The sequence below is a fragment of the Aphis gossypii genome, chromosome X (genome assembly GCF_020184175.1).
Source record: "Aphis gossypii isolate Hap1 chromosome X, ASM2018417v2, whole genome shotgun sequence".
In the NCBI taxonomy this organism is placed as follows: domain Eukaryota; kingdom Metazoa; phylum Arthropoda; class Insecta; order Hemiptera; family Aphididae; genus Aphis; species Aphis gossypii.
In genome coordinates this window covers 25626375-25644899 of record NC_065533.1, presented here as the reverse complement: position 1 = coordinate 25644899, position 18525 = coordinate 25626375, and the positions used below count along the sequence as shown (strand labels likewise).

At 27.2% G+C, this 18525-nt stretch overlaps 1 protein-coding gene across 1 annotated transcript in view; it reads right to left on the bottom strand.

Annotated features, from left to right (window-relative positions):
• Nucleotides 1-18525, bottom strand: part of LOC114130361 (homeotic protein distal-less) — a 104978-nt gene that overhangs the window by 80209 nt on the left and 6244 nt on the right. Inside the window, exon 2 of the mRNA XM_050205251.1 lies at nucleotides 2655-2842. Coding sequence (XP_050061208.1) covers nucleotides 2655-2842 — 188 coding nt within the window. The remainder of the gene's footprint in view (nucleotides 1-2654; nucleotides 2843-18525) is intronic.

The window sequence follows — 18525 nt, the reverse complement described above, 5'->3', positions numbered from 1 at the left end:
ATTAAAGGTATCAACCGTATACAAAAAAAAAAAATCATAATGAATAGCACGCACGAGAAAATATAGTTTACGAAAACAATTGACTCGAGTTTCGTATATTATGTATTGGTTCAATATAAAAAGTTACTAATTATAAAATGACAGATTTAACTAGTACAAGTATAACGTTTTATAATTTTACATTAATATATTTTATCAATTAAGTTTTTACATTGTTATTAAGTATTTAATTATCACTACTATTTTATCAGAAGATTGTGAAATTATGTAAAAGGCAATGCATTAAACGTAAAATACAAAGTTTATTTTTAATTTTAACAGAAAGGATTATTTTTAAATTAATTGAAACATTTTAGGTCGTTTTTCACATCAGTGTAAGATAATATATAGGTAAGAAGTTTTTACTGATGATTAACTAGTTTAAAATTTAAAAAAAATGTTTAAAATAGATCATGTTTATTTTTTATGTACCTTATATCAAATTGTATTATTCTAATTTTATCCTTCCTCCCCTAAAAAACGCGTTGGAATCGATTGATTAATCAATCAGACGAATTTCGAAGAACTATGCCAATTATTTTATCGCACTTTTACAACGTGGCGACAGGAACGATTTAATTTCAGTATATAATGATTATAATATACTATTAACGTTATAATAAAGTTGTATACAAATTCGGTGGGCTTATTTTTTTCTTTAATATTATCCACTTTAGTACGTTATACCTACATCATCATCGACGCCAACTTCGGCGAGATAATAAATCGTATTTTATAGTTTTATATACGCACACATTACACACACAATATGTACATGACACTAACCACCGGACGCCACGTTTGCTGTACATAGATATATCAATATATGAAAAATATAAACACGGAATAACATAATAATAGTGTCTATAAGGTTTATCTAGGTCTTACATAATAATTTATCATTAACCCACAACTACCCACACACGACTGTGATCGCGACAGCCAAAGTAGTATTTTTCCCTTTTTGTTCACCTACAGCATGCAGCGTGTGCGGAGATGGTTTGCACGATAACTCCGCATACCGTTTTATCTCATTCCAAAAGAGTTTTAAAATCTATATAGGCAGAAACATCCCGTAATGGGCGTGTTTGATTTCAATATTATATGTATACACTCAGGAGACACAGCTTTGTAATCTAATATTACAATCGGACTATACACCTAATTCTGCCGCTTGAAACGTATTATATTTTATTATATTCATCTACACTATGTATTTTACATATAATACCTAACTATAGCATATACCTATTGCAAGTCTCATTATTGACTTAAAACTTGAGTAATATAATGTGTATCATTTCAAAACGCAGAACAAGAACGTTATGGCCATTGCTATTAGATGTATAGGTACTTATATGCTTAATAATATCTTAATACTACTAAAATGATACCTATGTATTGGAAAACTTGTATTTTCAAGTAATCAACACATCTATTGATTTAAACTATTACTAATTGGTAATTAATATACACTATATAACTATAGAAGGTATGTTATGATTTAAAATAACATATTTTTTTTTACAATTTATTAATTTAACTAGCTTTGATTAATTATGAATTGCAAGTAAAAGACCCTAGGTGTAATTTATTCCGTTTGAGTATAGCCGTACAAGTTAGTATATATAGTATATACTTCTATGATATAATTGAAAATAAAAATGTAAATTTATAAAAAAAAAAATTATATTAAATAATAACAGTAGGATTAAAAGATGACTTTTTTAAATATAATTTTATTCATAAATTGATTATATTAACTTATTAAATAATATAATAAACCCTATCTTACATCGCTATATATTATGTCTTAATATGATAAATATCGTTAAAATGTATAAAATATATATTTTAAAATATCTATAGTAAAATTAATTAATACTATTTAATATAATGTAAAAATATACCTATCTATGTAATGCATATGTGCTTAAGACTTATGCAGTGCAAAAACTATATTACTATATATATATTAATTTATTTTAATTTAAATAATTTAATTATTATTTATTTAAAAACTAAAATTAAAAAAAAAATGTATATTTATTTAATTATACTAGATTAAATTATGTGCTCTATATATATTAAAATGTGTATTTACTAACACTACGGTAAGTGTTTCATATTTATTACTATTAAGAATTTTTAGTAAGTACCTATAAACTAGGCGTATAAATATTAATATGTAATATTTACGACTAATTTATACAGGGTGATGGGAAGGGCAATGAAAATAATATTCTCCTCCGGCAAACCCTTAAGTACGTTTAGAAATAAATGTGTTTAAACGGTAAACACTACACGATACGTTTAATTAAAATTAATTAAAATCATAATTATACTTTAATTTTTAAAAATGTTAATCGATTAGCTTTACCTACGTTCTAAAATTAATACATGTTTTTTGTTTTTGTTTAAAATATAGTTAAATTATGTATACCTACTGTTATTTGATTTATAAAATAAAATAAAATAATAATAATTATAATTTATGTATATCTAGGTTTATATTTAATTTTAAATTAAACTATATACGGCTATACCAAGGTTCGAAATAATAATAATAACAAAAAGAAATAAAAAAATATTAATTATTAAATAACAAAACTTACTTGAGTTTGAGTAAGTCCTAAGGATGCAGCAAGTTCAGCTCGTTCAGGTAGTGCTAGGTATTGAGTTCTCTGGAAACGTCTATTGAGCTGTTGCAACTGTAAGCTTGAATAAATGGTTCTAGGCTTCCTCATTTTCTTTCCTTTCCCGTTTACCCTGAGACTGCCGTCTTCTGCCATACCACATTTATCTGAAATGCCAACAAAAATTATTACTCGTCTTAATAAGTTATTCATTATAATATGTAATTACGCATTATATTATACATATTATCTATATATATATTCAACAAATAAACATCAATGTAAAAATTAAAAAGTTTTGCATCTCGATAGCTATAGAATATAAAATGCCCATGTGTGATAGTAATATAGGTAATATATAGTATTTCACTGATGATCATATGTTTAATTTGTAGTTAATAATTCATAGATTTTCTGGGCCCGTCAAATGGTATCTAGTATCATAACAAAATGTCTTGACATTGTTTTTGTTTAATTTTAACTTAAGTTTACAGTTTTCATATGAATTTTACAATATAAGAGCCAATACACACATAAGCATTTAAAGACAATACGTATGTAACGTAAAACATTTATGAACTATATGAACAAAATACGTATTAATAAGTGTGAGTGTGGCACCTGCGGGTTATGTACGAGTTACTAACACATACATTATAGGTATAAAAAGGAACCATTTTAATTTAAAATTATCATAGTAGGTAATTGGAAATTCAAACGAAACTGTTTTAGGGTATCTATAGATACATCATAAAAATGTAATTATTTTCGGAACTATTATTGTTTTTACCCCTTTAGTTGGTTTGACCGCACCTTTTATATGCATGTATAAATAGGACCAATGGCCGTCACAGGAAAATGAAAAATATATTTGCCGTTTGCTCACCTGCAGCAGGTTACCACCTCATCTACACCATAATATTCACCCCTACCATTTACAGCCCTAAGTTCTATTTTTTTATTTGTCTACACAAAAACTGTATGCTCCCCACCTAAACTATTGACAAATACAAATATATTAAATAGGTACATGGGAAATTCTATTTACACACACGCGTCGTCTCCGAGCTCCGCATGTCATGTTTATATACTGTCAGCCATCCATAATATTCGCCCACTTTTGAAAAGTATTTTTAACCCTATTCAAATACGAAAATAATGAAAACACGGAACGTAAAAATAAAAATTACAATATACCTATACGTATTTTTTTATAATCATTAAAGTATAATAGGCATAAAAAGCAACATATAGATGTCGTATACACGTTTAAAATGATGTTAAGAACTCTGTTTTTTTTTTTTCAACTCGCAATTTTAATTTATATTATCATATATATCTATTAAAATTAGTATTTGTCTTGTCTGAAATTTTAACGGCAGCATTGAAGAAAAAAAAATATTATTGTATATTTTATAATATAATATTATACATTTATATATTATGTATATAATGTACAGTTGATATATTATAATATATAGACACAAAAACCTGTAAGAACCCCACAGATAATATTTTTAACCCGAAGTCGTTTCGATAATTGAATTTGATCTCGGTTGACTTCTACAATCGCATCGTTAAATGATATCACGACGATATAATGTCCCGAGGCAATAAAAAAATAATATAAAAATATATTACAATGTACATATCTAATATATCATATCTATATGTCGTTATTATAAGTATAATATATATATTGTATACATTATATTGTATTCGAGAGTATATAATGTCATATTAAATCCTAATCAGCTGCCAATATAATAGAGCGTATAATACGTAATAACAATTAACGAATTACAAGCAATAAAAAAAGAACCCAAACTCAATCGTGATAAAAGTATAAATCTTTTAATTTGTGTGTGTAACAAAAGCTATAGATTATCATTATCGTATATAATATTACAAAAAAAAACTTAAACGACTTATCGAAAATATATATAAAAATTAAATTACTGTCACGATACCATGTTGACCTCAACAATCGCGACTGCTGCGGCGTTATCCATAAGGTTTTCTAGGGTTTTTATTATCAACGCACTTATACGCACATACAGCACTCGAATACTGTTATAAGACTGTACTTGTGCATTTTGCGCTATCACGTGTGTGACCTGCGATTCGAGTATATCGGTGATCTCATACGATTTATCATCGTACATGTTTTTACGACCATACGATACAATATTGTCGGACGATATAATATAATATTGAATGTAAACTGCACTCGGACGACAATAACAATAAATTACGGTTTTTTTTATCGAAAGGGGAGAGAGAATTAAACAGAAGTCAAGGCTCGGTTAAATGTCGCATACTTATAAGAGTTACAATACGATATTGAATATCACGCGAATAGAAAATAATTCACATATTATAAATCTATACATCACTTATAATATATATTATATTATCGAATCTCTGTGGTCGAATAATTCTACTACACAATTCGTTTTATCTTTGTTTTATACATAGGTACTACGATTTCTTTTTTCAGTTCCTGATGTAGGTACCTATAATATACTTATTTATACTTATGTTGTTATGTACATTTTTACTTATTTTATACTCGTCAAGAAGTTGATAGTAAAGATATAATATTGCAGATCGTATACTATGGGGTATCTACTATCTAGGTATAGGCTATAATCTGCTAGTCAGTAATGTCAGTATTTTACACTGAAATTGCAATTAAATATAATATAACTCCCATTTTGTATAATACCTAATAAATATATATATATATGTATGACACTTAATAGGGATGCGTGGTATTTCTATACTTATAAGTATAGGTGCTACCTATATACTTATATTTAATATATATATTAGACTGCAGCATATAAAATACCCAACGTTATAATCACTATTTATCGTCGATCGATTCTTAACTTTTTGGTCACGTCTTGACGCATTTTTCAAATTATTTCCAATCTTTCACCAAAAAAATCGTCTGGTTTCCTACGACACTGCACGCTGTTAATAACAAATGCATGTTAAAACGCGTGTACAATACACGATGCGTGTGCTTTGTTGTTGCAATAATAATTTATTACGACTGAACACAAACAAATCAAATCGCTATATGAAGAAAAATTGCATCATCATTAGTGCTAACATCATTATCCATAATTAAAAAAAAAACACGACCACGACGTTTCAAATAACATATTTAAATAGCACATGTCATAATATTATATTGCATAAAATATATTGTGAAGATGATACACGTTGTTATGTGTGATAAGTGGACTAGTTGGACGACGTCGACGGGTTGAAATCTATAAGTTTGTTAATCTGAATTAAGTTACAATAGATACATAATATTATATTATTATTCCATTATGATGCGCTTACATCCTAACCTGAATTGCAGTTATAGTAGTAATAATAGGTGTAATGAGTATAATAAAAAAGATGGTATAAGTACTGTAAGTATACACCCAAAACTGCTTTAACGAGTTACTTTGTTACAGCACACGATAATAGTAGTTATGGTTATCACTACAAATTTCGCTACTACTTAGTACTTAATAGTATAATGCTTATATTTTTCTCTCGTTTTTTGTTTTGGCACTATAGAGTAGATGTGTGATCTACACTAATATACCAATATACCAATTCATCAATTCACCTTACAAGACTATCGAACCTATAATATTAAAATAACAGCATATAGCATATAGAATAGCTATTCGTTTAAGCAAAAGACTTTATACTATTATAAATATTACGACGAAATATTTAGTTACACTATAAACTAAGAAATTTAACTTCGGTTTAACTTCGAATATATTTTTGTGAATTTATTTTAATTTTTAATTTTATTGAAATAGTTACGCTTTGAAGGGTAAACTTAATAAACTAGTGATGTAAGTATATATTAATATATTATTCCCGTCGAACTTAATTGTATTTTTAGATATTTAATGATCGTGTCACTCGATCGGGACCGTCTGCAATGATGTCGTGACAGTACAGTGTAATTTTATCTTTAGATACACAATGCAAAAACTTTACACACTGTTTTGAAGGCGTTGTAACAAAAAAAAATACACAAAATATTATTACATTACATTTTTGTAGGAAAAGAATCACAGTAATAATGTCATTGAAAGAATGGACAAATTATAAGTCTCACGGACAAATTAATAATTAAGTGTATACACATAATAGACGCTTTTGATAATGTCTATTCCTGTGTTAACTTTTAACTATATACCTACTTTATGAAAATTAATCGTACATCACATATCTATAAAACATATATAATATGTAGTGAATAATAATTATTTTTTTTTAAATCTCATAAACATTATAAGGCTATAGAGTTGGTTGGGGTTAGAGCCTAGAAGGGTGTGCTACAGCCCTAAAAACGGCCAGCAGTATTATAATTGTTCCTTTTCTCTGTATTTTACCATCTTTCAATTTTAATTTTAATTATGTAATTACGTTGTATATTGTGTATAGTTATACTTAGGTATACACTAGTCTGAATACACATTATAGTATTATTATGTGGTACCTAAAATATTTAACAGTTTAACTAATTGTCCTGCAATAATATATTAAATTGTTTTAATTTCAAATTAAATCAAATCGTCCGTTTGTATTAATTATCACCATTATGAGATGGTGCATACTGTTTTAAATTTACGACCTATACTGGGTATTAAACAATGTCATTACTCGTTACGATAGTTGGTGATCGTCTATACGAAATTCATGGGACATGTACCTTCATATTAGCTGTCTATAGTATATTTTATTATTTACTATAAACAAAATTTAAAATATATAATAAAATATATTTTTGGATTTTTTATGCATTTTTTTCATATGTCAAATTATTTTAATGTGCCTAATTGGAATTTATTTCTGTAATAAAAATTATTATTATTATAACAATACTATAATAGTACTATATTAAAACCACCACGTAAAACTAATTAAAAATATAAAAAAATTATCTTTTTTTGTTTGCAAATCTTTATTGAAAATGTGTTTATCAGTTATTGGTTAATATCGCTCATCATTATTCTATAAAGTTAATCTAGGATCAATCGACAACTGAATTAATCGTTGTCCGCATTTGAATTATAAGAAAAACTGATAAAAACGTAATTATATTCAAATTCCAAACAATTATACATTTGAATAGAGATAAAAATATTTATAAACGAGTATAAAAAACTTTTTTCATAAGATAATTACTTCGTTGCGACGTCTTAGGTATACTATACGTTATTGAATTGCGGTACCTCGTTAAATTAATTAATTCGTTCGATTTTTGATGTGTACAGTCGCTGTATAATATTATAATAGGTAAATGGAAAAATAACTTCAAACTCATAGTATATATATATATACATCGACGAATTTAAATATTATACAAAAGCTACGTAGTTTTGTACAAAAGCGAAAATACGTCGCCTATATATACCTACGTAGGTACACATAAAAAGTAGCGACGGAGCAGCCATTTGCGTTTCAAAAATCAATATAGGTTTTGACGGTCTATGTGTGTGAGTGTGTGTGTGTGAACCCACAAGAAAATATTATATATGTATAGGAACCTTTTTTTTTTTTGGCCGCACGAAAGCAAAACGCCCGTATATTATATATGTACTCTGCCGGCGGCGGAGCGACCGCGACGTGCGAACCGACAAAATAGTCGGATTTTTTTTTCTTCATTTATTTATTTATTTATTATTATTATTATTATTATTACTTTTTTTTTTTATAAAGCCACCACAACCGCCGTCGCCGCCGTTGCGGTTTGACGGACGCGCCTTCGACTTCACATCGTCGTCGTCGGCTTCGTCTTCGTAGTCTTCGGAGTAGGAGGGCCAATCGTCACGTACGTGGAGTGTGAAAAAAAATATACACACTTGCGCACATGCACACGAATATAATAATAATGCGTGAAAATGTGACAAGGTCTAACACGAAACAACATTGTTCCGTATGTGCACACAATGACTATACACGAAATTCCATCGGTTACATTATTTTCTGTATAGGTACAATATATACTCAAGCGCACGCGGATTTCATACACGTAATATTATTAAATTCGTTATACGTTTATAATATTTACAATACAGAGACATCTGATACATATTTTAAAGAAAATTAAATAAAAAGTTGTCAAATCTTCAATCGATAAACATCCCGTTTGTCCTTGTTTTTCATTAATCGTATTATTCTTCTACTAAAAGCTTTATAATATTATAAAAGGATGATGATTCTTCCCAAATCCCAAGTAATGTGTTCCAAAGTTATTGATACATAGGATATTGATTATGATACACCGAAGGTCGAGAAAAAAACAGTAAATAGTCACTAAAGATAATTATTTAAATTGAACTTTGTTTATAATATAATTTTGGCTAATATAATACTGCGATGCAGGACAGAATTGTGAAAATAATGTTGGTTCAAAAAATTATGTACTTAATATATTATATAGGTAATACAGTTTGATGGTGTTATTTACACAGTATATTATATACGATTACTGTGCCTATATTCACTTCACTTTTGGTAATTTTTTTTTTTATTATTATTGCTTATATAATTCGAAATTTATTCCCAATTGTTATTGGAGCTTGATAACTGTTATTCTATATGGATATTTAATATTTTTTTCAAAATTCGATCATTTAACATTTAACAATATAATATATAAATGCAATATAATGTGATGTCTTAAATGTATATTAATCAATATATTATGTTTATATGTACTTTTATTTTTTAATAAAACAATCATATTTTCCCATATTATAACAAAATACGAACTTCACACACTCCATTAGAAACACACGCACGCACTCGCACACTTATTGTGTATTGCAGTTGAATGGAACCAGAGAACAATGGGTTCGTCATATACGAGATCGGAAAGTCGAGGTGTAAATATTCGAATGCAAAAAGAGAAAAACAATTATCCAACGAGTATGTATATACATACGATATATTATATACATAATATCTGTATGCATATATGGGTTTACATGATACAAGTACGTTACTATAATATATATAAATAAAAGAATAGAGAGCTGCAAATGTTACATTGTATATTATATATAGATATGTGTTTATGGTGTATGTGTGCATGGCAGCTGGGCCGAACCAAAGTTTTTGGATGGTAAAAAAAAAATCTCCCAAGTGTTTTACTTCCCTAATGGATATTACGATTATAATACAATTTTACGCTTTATAAAATATACCCCTCTGTAGTTTTTATCATACTATACTCTTATATAATAATAATATGTTACCGTCAATATCTTAAATTCAGGTATTGTTTAAAATGGATAATAATAAAATAATAAATAGTCATGATATACATTAGTCATTATATATTGAGTTAGGTATATTATGATATATAGGTATAACTAAATATGTTTAACTCAATAGTGTAGTATTTTGATGTATATTGACGATAGTAATTTTAATTTTTAATATTTTTGATTTTCATGCAGATAATATGTTATCTATTATTGATTATCAAGTTTAGACTATACGATTTTAGAAATACAACGAGTGTAGTCAATTTACTGCTGGAAACAACAGTATTATTATGATGTCTCAATGAGAAAAAGAATAATTGCAGAGTGAAATAAAAATACACTTTGTACATCAAAGTGCGATAATAATTGATGTCCAAGTAAATTATAATTAAATAACAATATAAACTTTTCTAAAATCACAGCAATTCATTTCTAATGTACGAATAACATTTAAATATCAAATCGTTGACGGTAACATATTATGTACGTATGTACCATATTATGCACATTGTACGCGTTCCATATTATAATATATATGTGATAAATAAAAACCACGCGTGCGGCATGTCCCTCGACATATATTATTAGTGTATATATGAGAACAATATTATTATTGCATCTAACATATTATAGACACTGGAACGAATTATTGTGAAGTTTGCAAGGTTACACAGTGCGCTAAATATTATTTTCTTTAAAACTAATTTCTGCCATTACAGGGTACTATATAACTGTAGGATTGTCGGGTTATAGTTGAAAAGTAAAATGAACTATTAGATCTGCACGCTGCATGGTCTTGGGTGCTTTTGTCTACGGACAAAAGTTGCAGTATGATATTATACCTACTTATGTAATCGTCACATCGTCGTCGTCGAGTGAGATTTTTTCGGAAAATAGCAACCATGCTTATAATTTGTTTACACCATGACATTTTATTAACATTTAACCTTATCTCACTATAACAGTAAGACATAAAGATACGAGACGATTTTTTTTTATACAAACGCAAATTATATGACTAGGGTTTATCAACAAATTACTTTCATGACCATGGAGCCAAATATTTTTACTACAATTAAATATCAATAATAATAATAATAAAAAAAAAAGATAAATAGATTATAACAATAATTATTTTATTATTGATCGCAATTAATAGGCATACATCGGCACGCATCTTTGACCATTAGCTTTTTTTATGTACCTACGAATGAGTAATTACTTTGGAATTTTAACATTACATTTTGTTCGGATATTTTTAATCGAAAAATAGATTATATAATAGTAATAATTACTATTTGTACATAAATGTCCGTATGATACCTACTCGATTGCCTGAGTATTTGATTTAAGCGCAGGTACATATTATATTTATCATACTATAACGGTTTTATTTCCAAAATGCAGACGTGTAAATAATATACCTATATATTTTTTACTTTATCTAAACATTACTGACAAAACAATACGGTTATTATAACTATTTAAAATATTGCTGATGCATTATGCGTTTGATTATTTTAGCGGAATCGATTATATAGTTTACAATAGGTACATAATATTACTATATCGATTGTATGCGATAGGTAATATTATAAAAAGTAGTATACCGCGATCACAACTGCAATAACAATAAGCGGCGAGTGTTGCCGATCGTTTCGTTGATCAAAGTAGCTATATATATAATAGCTAACCAGGCACAGGATTAAAAGAATAGTAAAAAATTAGCTGAGCGTTTTTACGAGATAATGAGCGAAGCCCTCGGGGCACGTGTGCGGTGTAATATAATAATAAAATACTCATCGAGGTGTACATCATACCTATACCTACTTATATGCACCTATACCTAAATATATGATATTGCACGTGTGTAATACAAGTTAATCCGCGGCCGGCCACTGTATAGGTAATATTTTACGAAATTGTTTTCGACTGTATATAAACTTAACGTTGTCGATTAAGTAATTAAAGCTCATTATCACCGCCGTTATACTCCCCCGAAAATAGGTAACGTATTATATTTAATAATAAGTAATAACGACAGACAACGATCACATTATAATATACATGACAGCCAGTTTACGCGGTTTTCAGTACATCTAAATATTGTTATTATGTAATAGTGATATTTATGATGTGGATAATTTTCCCGGCAATTAAGGTCATTATATATTATGATTATACGTATATAATAATGTGCGTCATTGTGTTAAATCATATCGATTTTCGATAATGTATTCAAACATAATAATGAAATAATAATCAACGCCTAATATGTATGTTTTGTTTAAAAAACGAAGTTCAGAAACGATTTACCAAAGCTCTTCAATTAAATATAATAGATAATAGTTTTTTTTAAATGTCATAAAAATGTATAAATTAATGTATTACAATATATTATTATATACAGTATAATACGTATTAATATTATACTATTGTGGCACGATGTATTTCATAGACACGTAAATCAATCGGTTTTTTAGATTATTTAGTAGATTCGATTTTATTGAGAAGGCCGGTTTCTCGGAACGGACAGAACAACGCGATATTGAACTAAATCAATACATAATTTTAATCAAACGAAGTTGACGACGACGATATTATTATATTATGACCGCATATATATTATTATTTTATTTCAAAACTAGTTAAAATTATGAGAATATATAACTTATATGATGTACATATGATTATAATATGTTAGAGCGGATTTAGATTTACTTAGATTTGTCACACAACATTTTAATTATATTTGTTCTTATACATTTACAAAATTTTCAGTATAGATTATAAAATACGCGCGTATTATACCTTGAGTTGTAATTGCGAATAATATTATGTGTAGTTACAATATTTATAGTTTATATTTTGAACCAAAAAATAATTATAGTTTTCTGTGCAGAAAAATAAGCTACATGATATTATAGTAATACCTAAAATAATTTTACATCTTTTTTTCTCTCCCTATCCACAAAATATAGAACTGCACGTACGAAGCTACCCAATATAGAAACTATTATTTATATAATATATAACGTCTAGAAAAACTATACAGAAACGTTATCTTTGACTGCAATCGAATAACGCGTATTTCAGTTAAACTGTGTATACCTATAAGACAGTTTAGAATATACAGGAAATTGCAATTTTGTCGGCCTACTTTTTATGGTTTTCGCGTTATACCAAATTAATGTAATTGCAGTAGCCAAACTGCAGCGGTGTCTTTTATATAAGACGACGACGATGATGATAATAACAATAACAATAATAATAATAATATAAATATAGTAGCTGTATTTAGGCACACAAATTCGTTCTGATTTAAAATTTAAAAAAAAAGCGTATTGCGAAGTTCTTATATATTATTTTATTGCTGTGACCCACGGTAAGAGAAATCTGTCAAAACAAAATATTATATTTTATATATTTTTTTTAGATTTATACCTATATATAACATAATATTATTGTAATGAACTAATGAATAAGCAAAGAGCTTTGAATTTACTATTTATTTTAATGTGGGTGTGTGCCAATAATGTCTATTTTCCTTGTATAAAATTATATACTCTATATAGTCTATCTGCGTCTTGAAAAATATGTTTACGCTCATTTTTCTCATAATACCTACCTAGCTAAATTTATAATAAATGTACAGTACCTATATAGATGTATATATTTATTATATTTAAGTTATGAACAAAACAACTTTACACAAAAAGCCAACGAACTTAGAAACTTATACTTTTATCGAATTTGTTTTCTTGTTTGAATAATAAAAATGAAAAAACATCTGATCGATAATTTGAACTTGATATAATAATATTACATAAAAATGGCGTGTAGGAGGTATTTGCATTTTGCAGTAGAAAGACAAATTTCAATTCGAAATATAATATTATTGGTTTCTTATATCTAACATAATATATAGAATAATGCAGTATATAATATTATAATGTATAGATATTACCGAAATCCAAGTATGCACGATTAGAACCATTAATATAATATAATTGAATTTTATATACATTCAGCATGCTACATATTAATTTTATGTGGTTGTGACATTTTAATAATTGCTGACCTTTAAAACGGTACGTCTTACAAAGATAAGTTAATCTTTTTATTTACACTCGTTATTAATTCTCCGTCGTTAATCGACCGATAATGCGTTTTATATTAAAATTATGACTTATAATTATCCGTACAAACATGGACATCGTTAAATCTCGCGATCGGTTTTTTTTTATTATCATATAAGTCGAATAACGGTTGGTTATATTGTGAATACAGTTTTAGTGTACTACTTTGCTCTTGCGTCGACCGAGTGATTAAATACTCCAACACGATTGCTTAGAATATATCTGATGCAATAAGAACAAGAAAATCAAACAATAAAACATCGCGAGTAATATTATTTCTTGTCGTATCCGATCGCAGTTAAGTTTGACTGAAATATATACCTATTTCGCAATACGCTAGTTTCGTACCAACTTTGTATCTATATAAGATAAGTACACGTACACAATAATTAATACGAATTTTCAATAAGCAGAAAAATACAATATATATATACATATAATATTAAAATACAAATTATTATTTTGTATAGCGCGATGAGTTTTTAATCAAAATGACTATAAAATAATATGTTAGTACCTATACCAGCTATATATAACTGTATATTGTATAGTTGGTGTAAACCATACAAATTTAATGCATTTCACGCGGTTTTCATATATATGAGCGCTCTGAGCTTTATGTATACGTATACACACATATATATTATATATAGATAAGTACACGTGGGGGTGTTTATATATATATTCTATATAGATATGACGGTGGTTGCTGTCCGCCGCCACCCTATCGCACAAAACACAGACCTCGCACGGCCGACATGGTATATTATTTAATTTTTTTTTTTGCCAACAGTCACCAATAGCAACATTTTCGTAACCATGTACAATACACACGCGGGCGAAAACTATAAAAGCAGATATTTTTGTGGAGTGTGCCGAACTCTGCAGCGCCTGTCTATATATATTCATATTTCAATATAATATATATGCCAATAATACGCGTACACAATATTATACATAGGTAAATGTTATAGCGGGCCACGGTCACACCGAAAATGTATAATCATTTTATTTTTTTTTTTGTCCGTATGAGCACAGACATATACGTATATAATATAATATGTATGAAATATTATTATACATATACATATTATATCTATGCGCACGTAAATCGAACGGAATAGCCGTGCAAGCGACGCGCATCATAATACAATACAACACAATAATGTTATGTGAACGGTATATTGTGTGTGTGCGCTTAAAAAGACGACGTGCATAGGTATTGTTTCGTTTTCCAAAAAAATATATACAGGTACACGTTATATTACATGTATGATAATGCTACTAAAAATAAAAAAAAAAAATAAGTCCACATGATATTATATTCGCGAGAATATTGTCATCGCATAAACATAAATAGACGCGGTGCAGATTTAAAGAAATTACATTATTATATGTATAGAAACATGGGTAATAATAGGTGAGTAAATACATAATATACCTATAATATCATATAAGCTATAACTCAGCGGTGCGCGGTGTCTGTAAAGATCGAAATATCATATACCTACCTAGCTATTGTATCGAATATAGGTCTAATTATTAATTCGTTTGATTTATTTACAAGCCGTATTTATAGACTACTAAACGGAATACGTATATAAAATGCACATAATATATGTACATGTATTATATTATATAAGAATTTATATGTTATATATTTGTTAAAATATTATATTAGTATATGTTAAATTATCTGAGTAGATAATTTTTAAGCGATTTACAACGACTTCGTACAATTGTGAATCAGAATTCATCTAATGGTACCTATACATAATATTATACATATATACGATGCAGTGAAGGGCACAAAAATAGTTTATAAGTCGAATAATGTTTTTCATTATTTTAGATTCTGAACGGAGTGAAGAATGTATTGATTTTACAATGATGTATGTTTTTTTTTTTGTTTTTTTTTTTTTTTTTGTTTTTTTTTTTTTTTTGTGTCTGTGTACAGCATAACTAGTCGAAATAATGCTCCAATTTCAAACAATGGGGGTGGTTTCCGATGTAAAAGTGAATATCCTTGGTGCATTATAGAGGTAAAAAGTTAACATTTTCCAACAGTTTTCAAAAAAATCGAGAAAAACAAAAAAAAAATGACGGAAAAAACGGCAATTTTTACGCAAAACCAGTTTTCGACCAAATCGATTTTTTTTATGGTTGTAATTCAAAAACTAATCACTGAAAATACTTGAAATTTTCACCAAATGTTAATGTCAGTGGTATCTGTATATAGTTAAATTTTCAAAAAATTTTGACTTTTTTTGAGTTATTTATAGACCACTGAAATTTTCGATTTTTTTGAGAAATTTTTTTTAAAGTGTCGATAAAAAATTTTTGGATGACCAAAAAGTTTTGAAAATTTAATACAAGGTTCCTTATGAGTTGTTTTTATTGTAGCTAAAAAAAATTAAAAATCGTTAGTCACAATTTTTTTTATAAGAGTTTATAGTTCAAATTTTTACGAAATCTGTCGAAAACGCGAAAATTTGCAAGTAATTTTGAAGTTGAAAAATCATAAAATTTTTTTCTTTTATAACTAAGTTTTGAAAATTTGGTACAAGGTTCTCCATACATTTTTCTTCAAATATCTGTAAAAAAAACTCTACCGGATTCAGACAAAAAATTTTTATGAGTGTTTGAAATTTAAATTTTTACAAAACCGCGTTAAATAACGGTTTAGCCTCAAACGATTTTTGATATTTGTTATAATTCAAAAAGTATAAGTCGTAGATACTTGAAAATTTTACCAGTTATTTAGATTGGCATTTTATTTACTTGATTTAATTTTCAAAATATTTTGAGTTTTTTTGAGCTATTTATAGACAACTGAAATTTTCAATTTTTCTGAAAAATTTTTTTTGAAGGGTCGATAAAATTTTTTTGGCCCTATCAAAATACTTGAAAATTTTATACAAAGTTCCTCATATATTATTCTTATAGTGATTAAAAAATTATAAGAATACATAGGCACAATTTTTTTTATTAGCATTTGAAGTTCAAATTTTGACGAAAATTCGTCAAAATTATGAATATTTGCAAATTATTTGAAGTTGAAAAATCATAAAATTTTTTGTGTTTATAACTAAGGATTAAAAATACAACACTAAGTTTTCCATAAGTTTACCTTCAAGTATCTATAGAGAAAACTCGAAGCATCATTATAGGAAAAATTTTAAGTGCGTTTGAATTTTAAATTTTAACGAAATAGCGTAACGATAACGATTTATCCTCAAACGATTTTAAATATTTGTTATTATTCAAAAAGTATAAGTCGTAGATACTTGAAAATTTTACCAGTTATTAAGATTCGCGTTTTCTTTACGTGATTTAATTTTCAAAATATTTTGACTTTTTTTGAGCTACTTATAGACAACTGAAATTTTCAATTTTTCTGAAAATTGTTTTTTTATGTGTCGATAAAATCTTTTTGGCCCTATCAAAATACTTGAAAATTTAATACAAAAATCCTCATAAGTTATTATTATAGTGATTAAAAAATTATAAGAATACATAGGCACAATTTTTTTTATTAGCATTTGAAGTTCAAATTTTGACGAAAATTCGTCAAAATCATGAATATTTGCAAATTATTTTGTAGTTCAAAATTCATAAAATTGTTTGTATAGGTAGCTAAGAGTAGAAAATTTAATACAAGATTTTCCATAAGTTTTGCTTCAAAAAGCTATAGAGAAAATTTTAAGAGTCATTATAGGAAAAATGTTTTGAGCGTTTGAGTTTTAAATTTTTATGAAATCGGAATATTTGTTTCAAAATAGAATATATGACAATATTTAATTATAATATATTATAGACTGACAAATCATCTCCGTTCAGAATCGTTTTTCGTATACAATGATACTTATCATTGCATTCAAATTTAATCTACCCTAGTCCGAGGTCTACCCCACCCCCTAATGTACAGCAGAGCGGTACCCACTTGCCGACTTTTTTTATTATACTATTAAAGTTTGCTATACTATACTTAACTAATCAACTAGCTGTTATATCGAATCATTTTTTACCCATTTTATAATGCAACGTAAGCTAAACGAGTATTACAGTTACAAGTTATAAAGATAATTTTACTCTGTCCAATATAAATTCTTTTGTCTGTATTTTGTTATCTTACAGATTTTGTAGTAAAACATTTTACTTCATTTTACATATAGATATGCAAGGCTGGGCATTAACGAGTTAATAAGTTAAAGTTAAGTTAAAAAGTTAAGTTACTTTTAACTAAGTTAATTAACGAGTTACTTTTTTTTTTAGAAGTAACTTCTAACTTAACGAGTTACATTTTTTCCGAAGTTATTCAGTAACTAGCGAGTTAATTAATTTTATTGGTACGGTAAGTTAATTTTTTTCCTAAACCACAGATTTAAAAGAAATTCAATTTTGTAC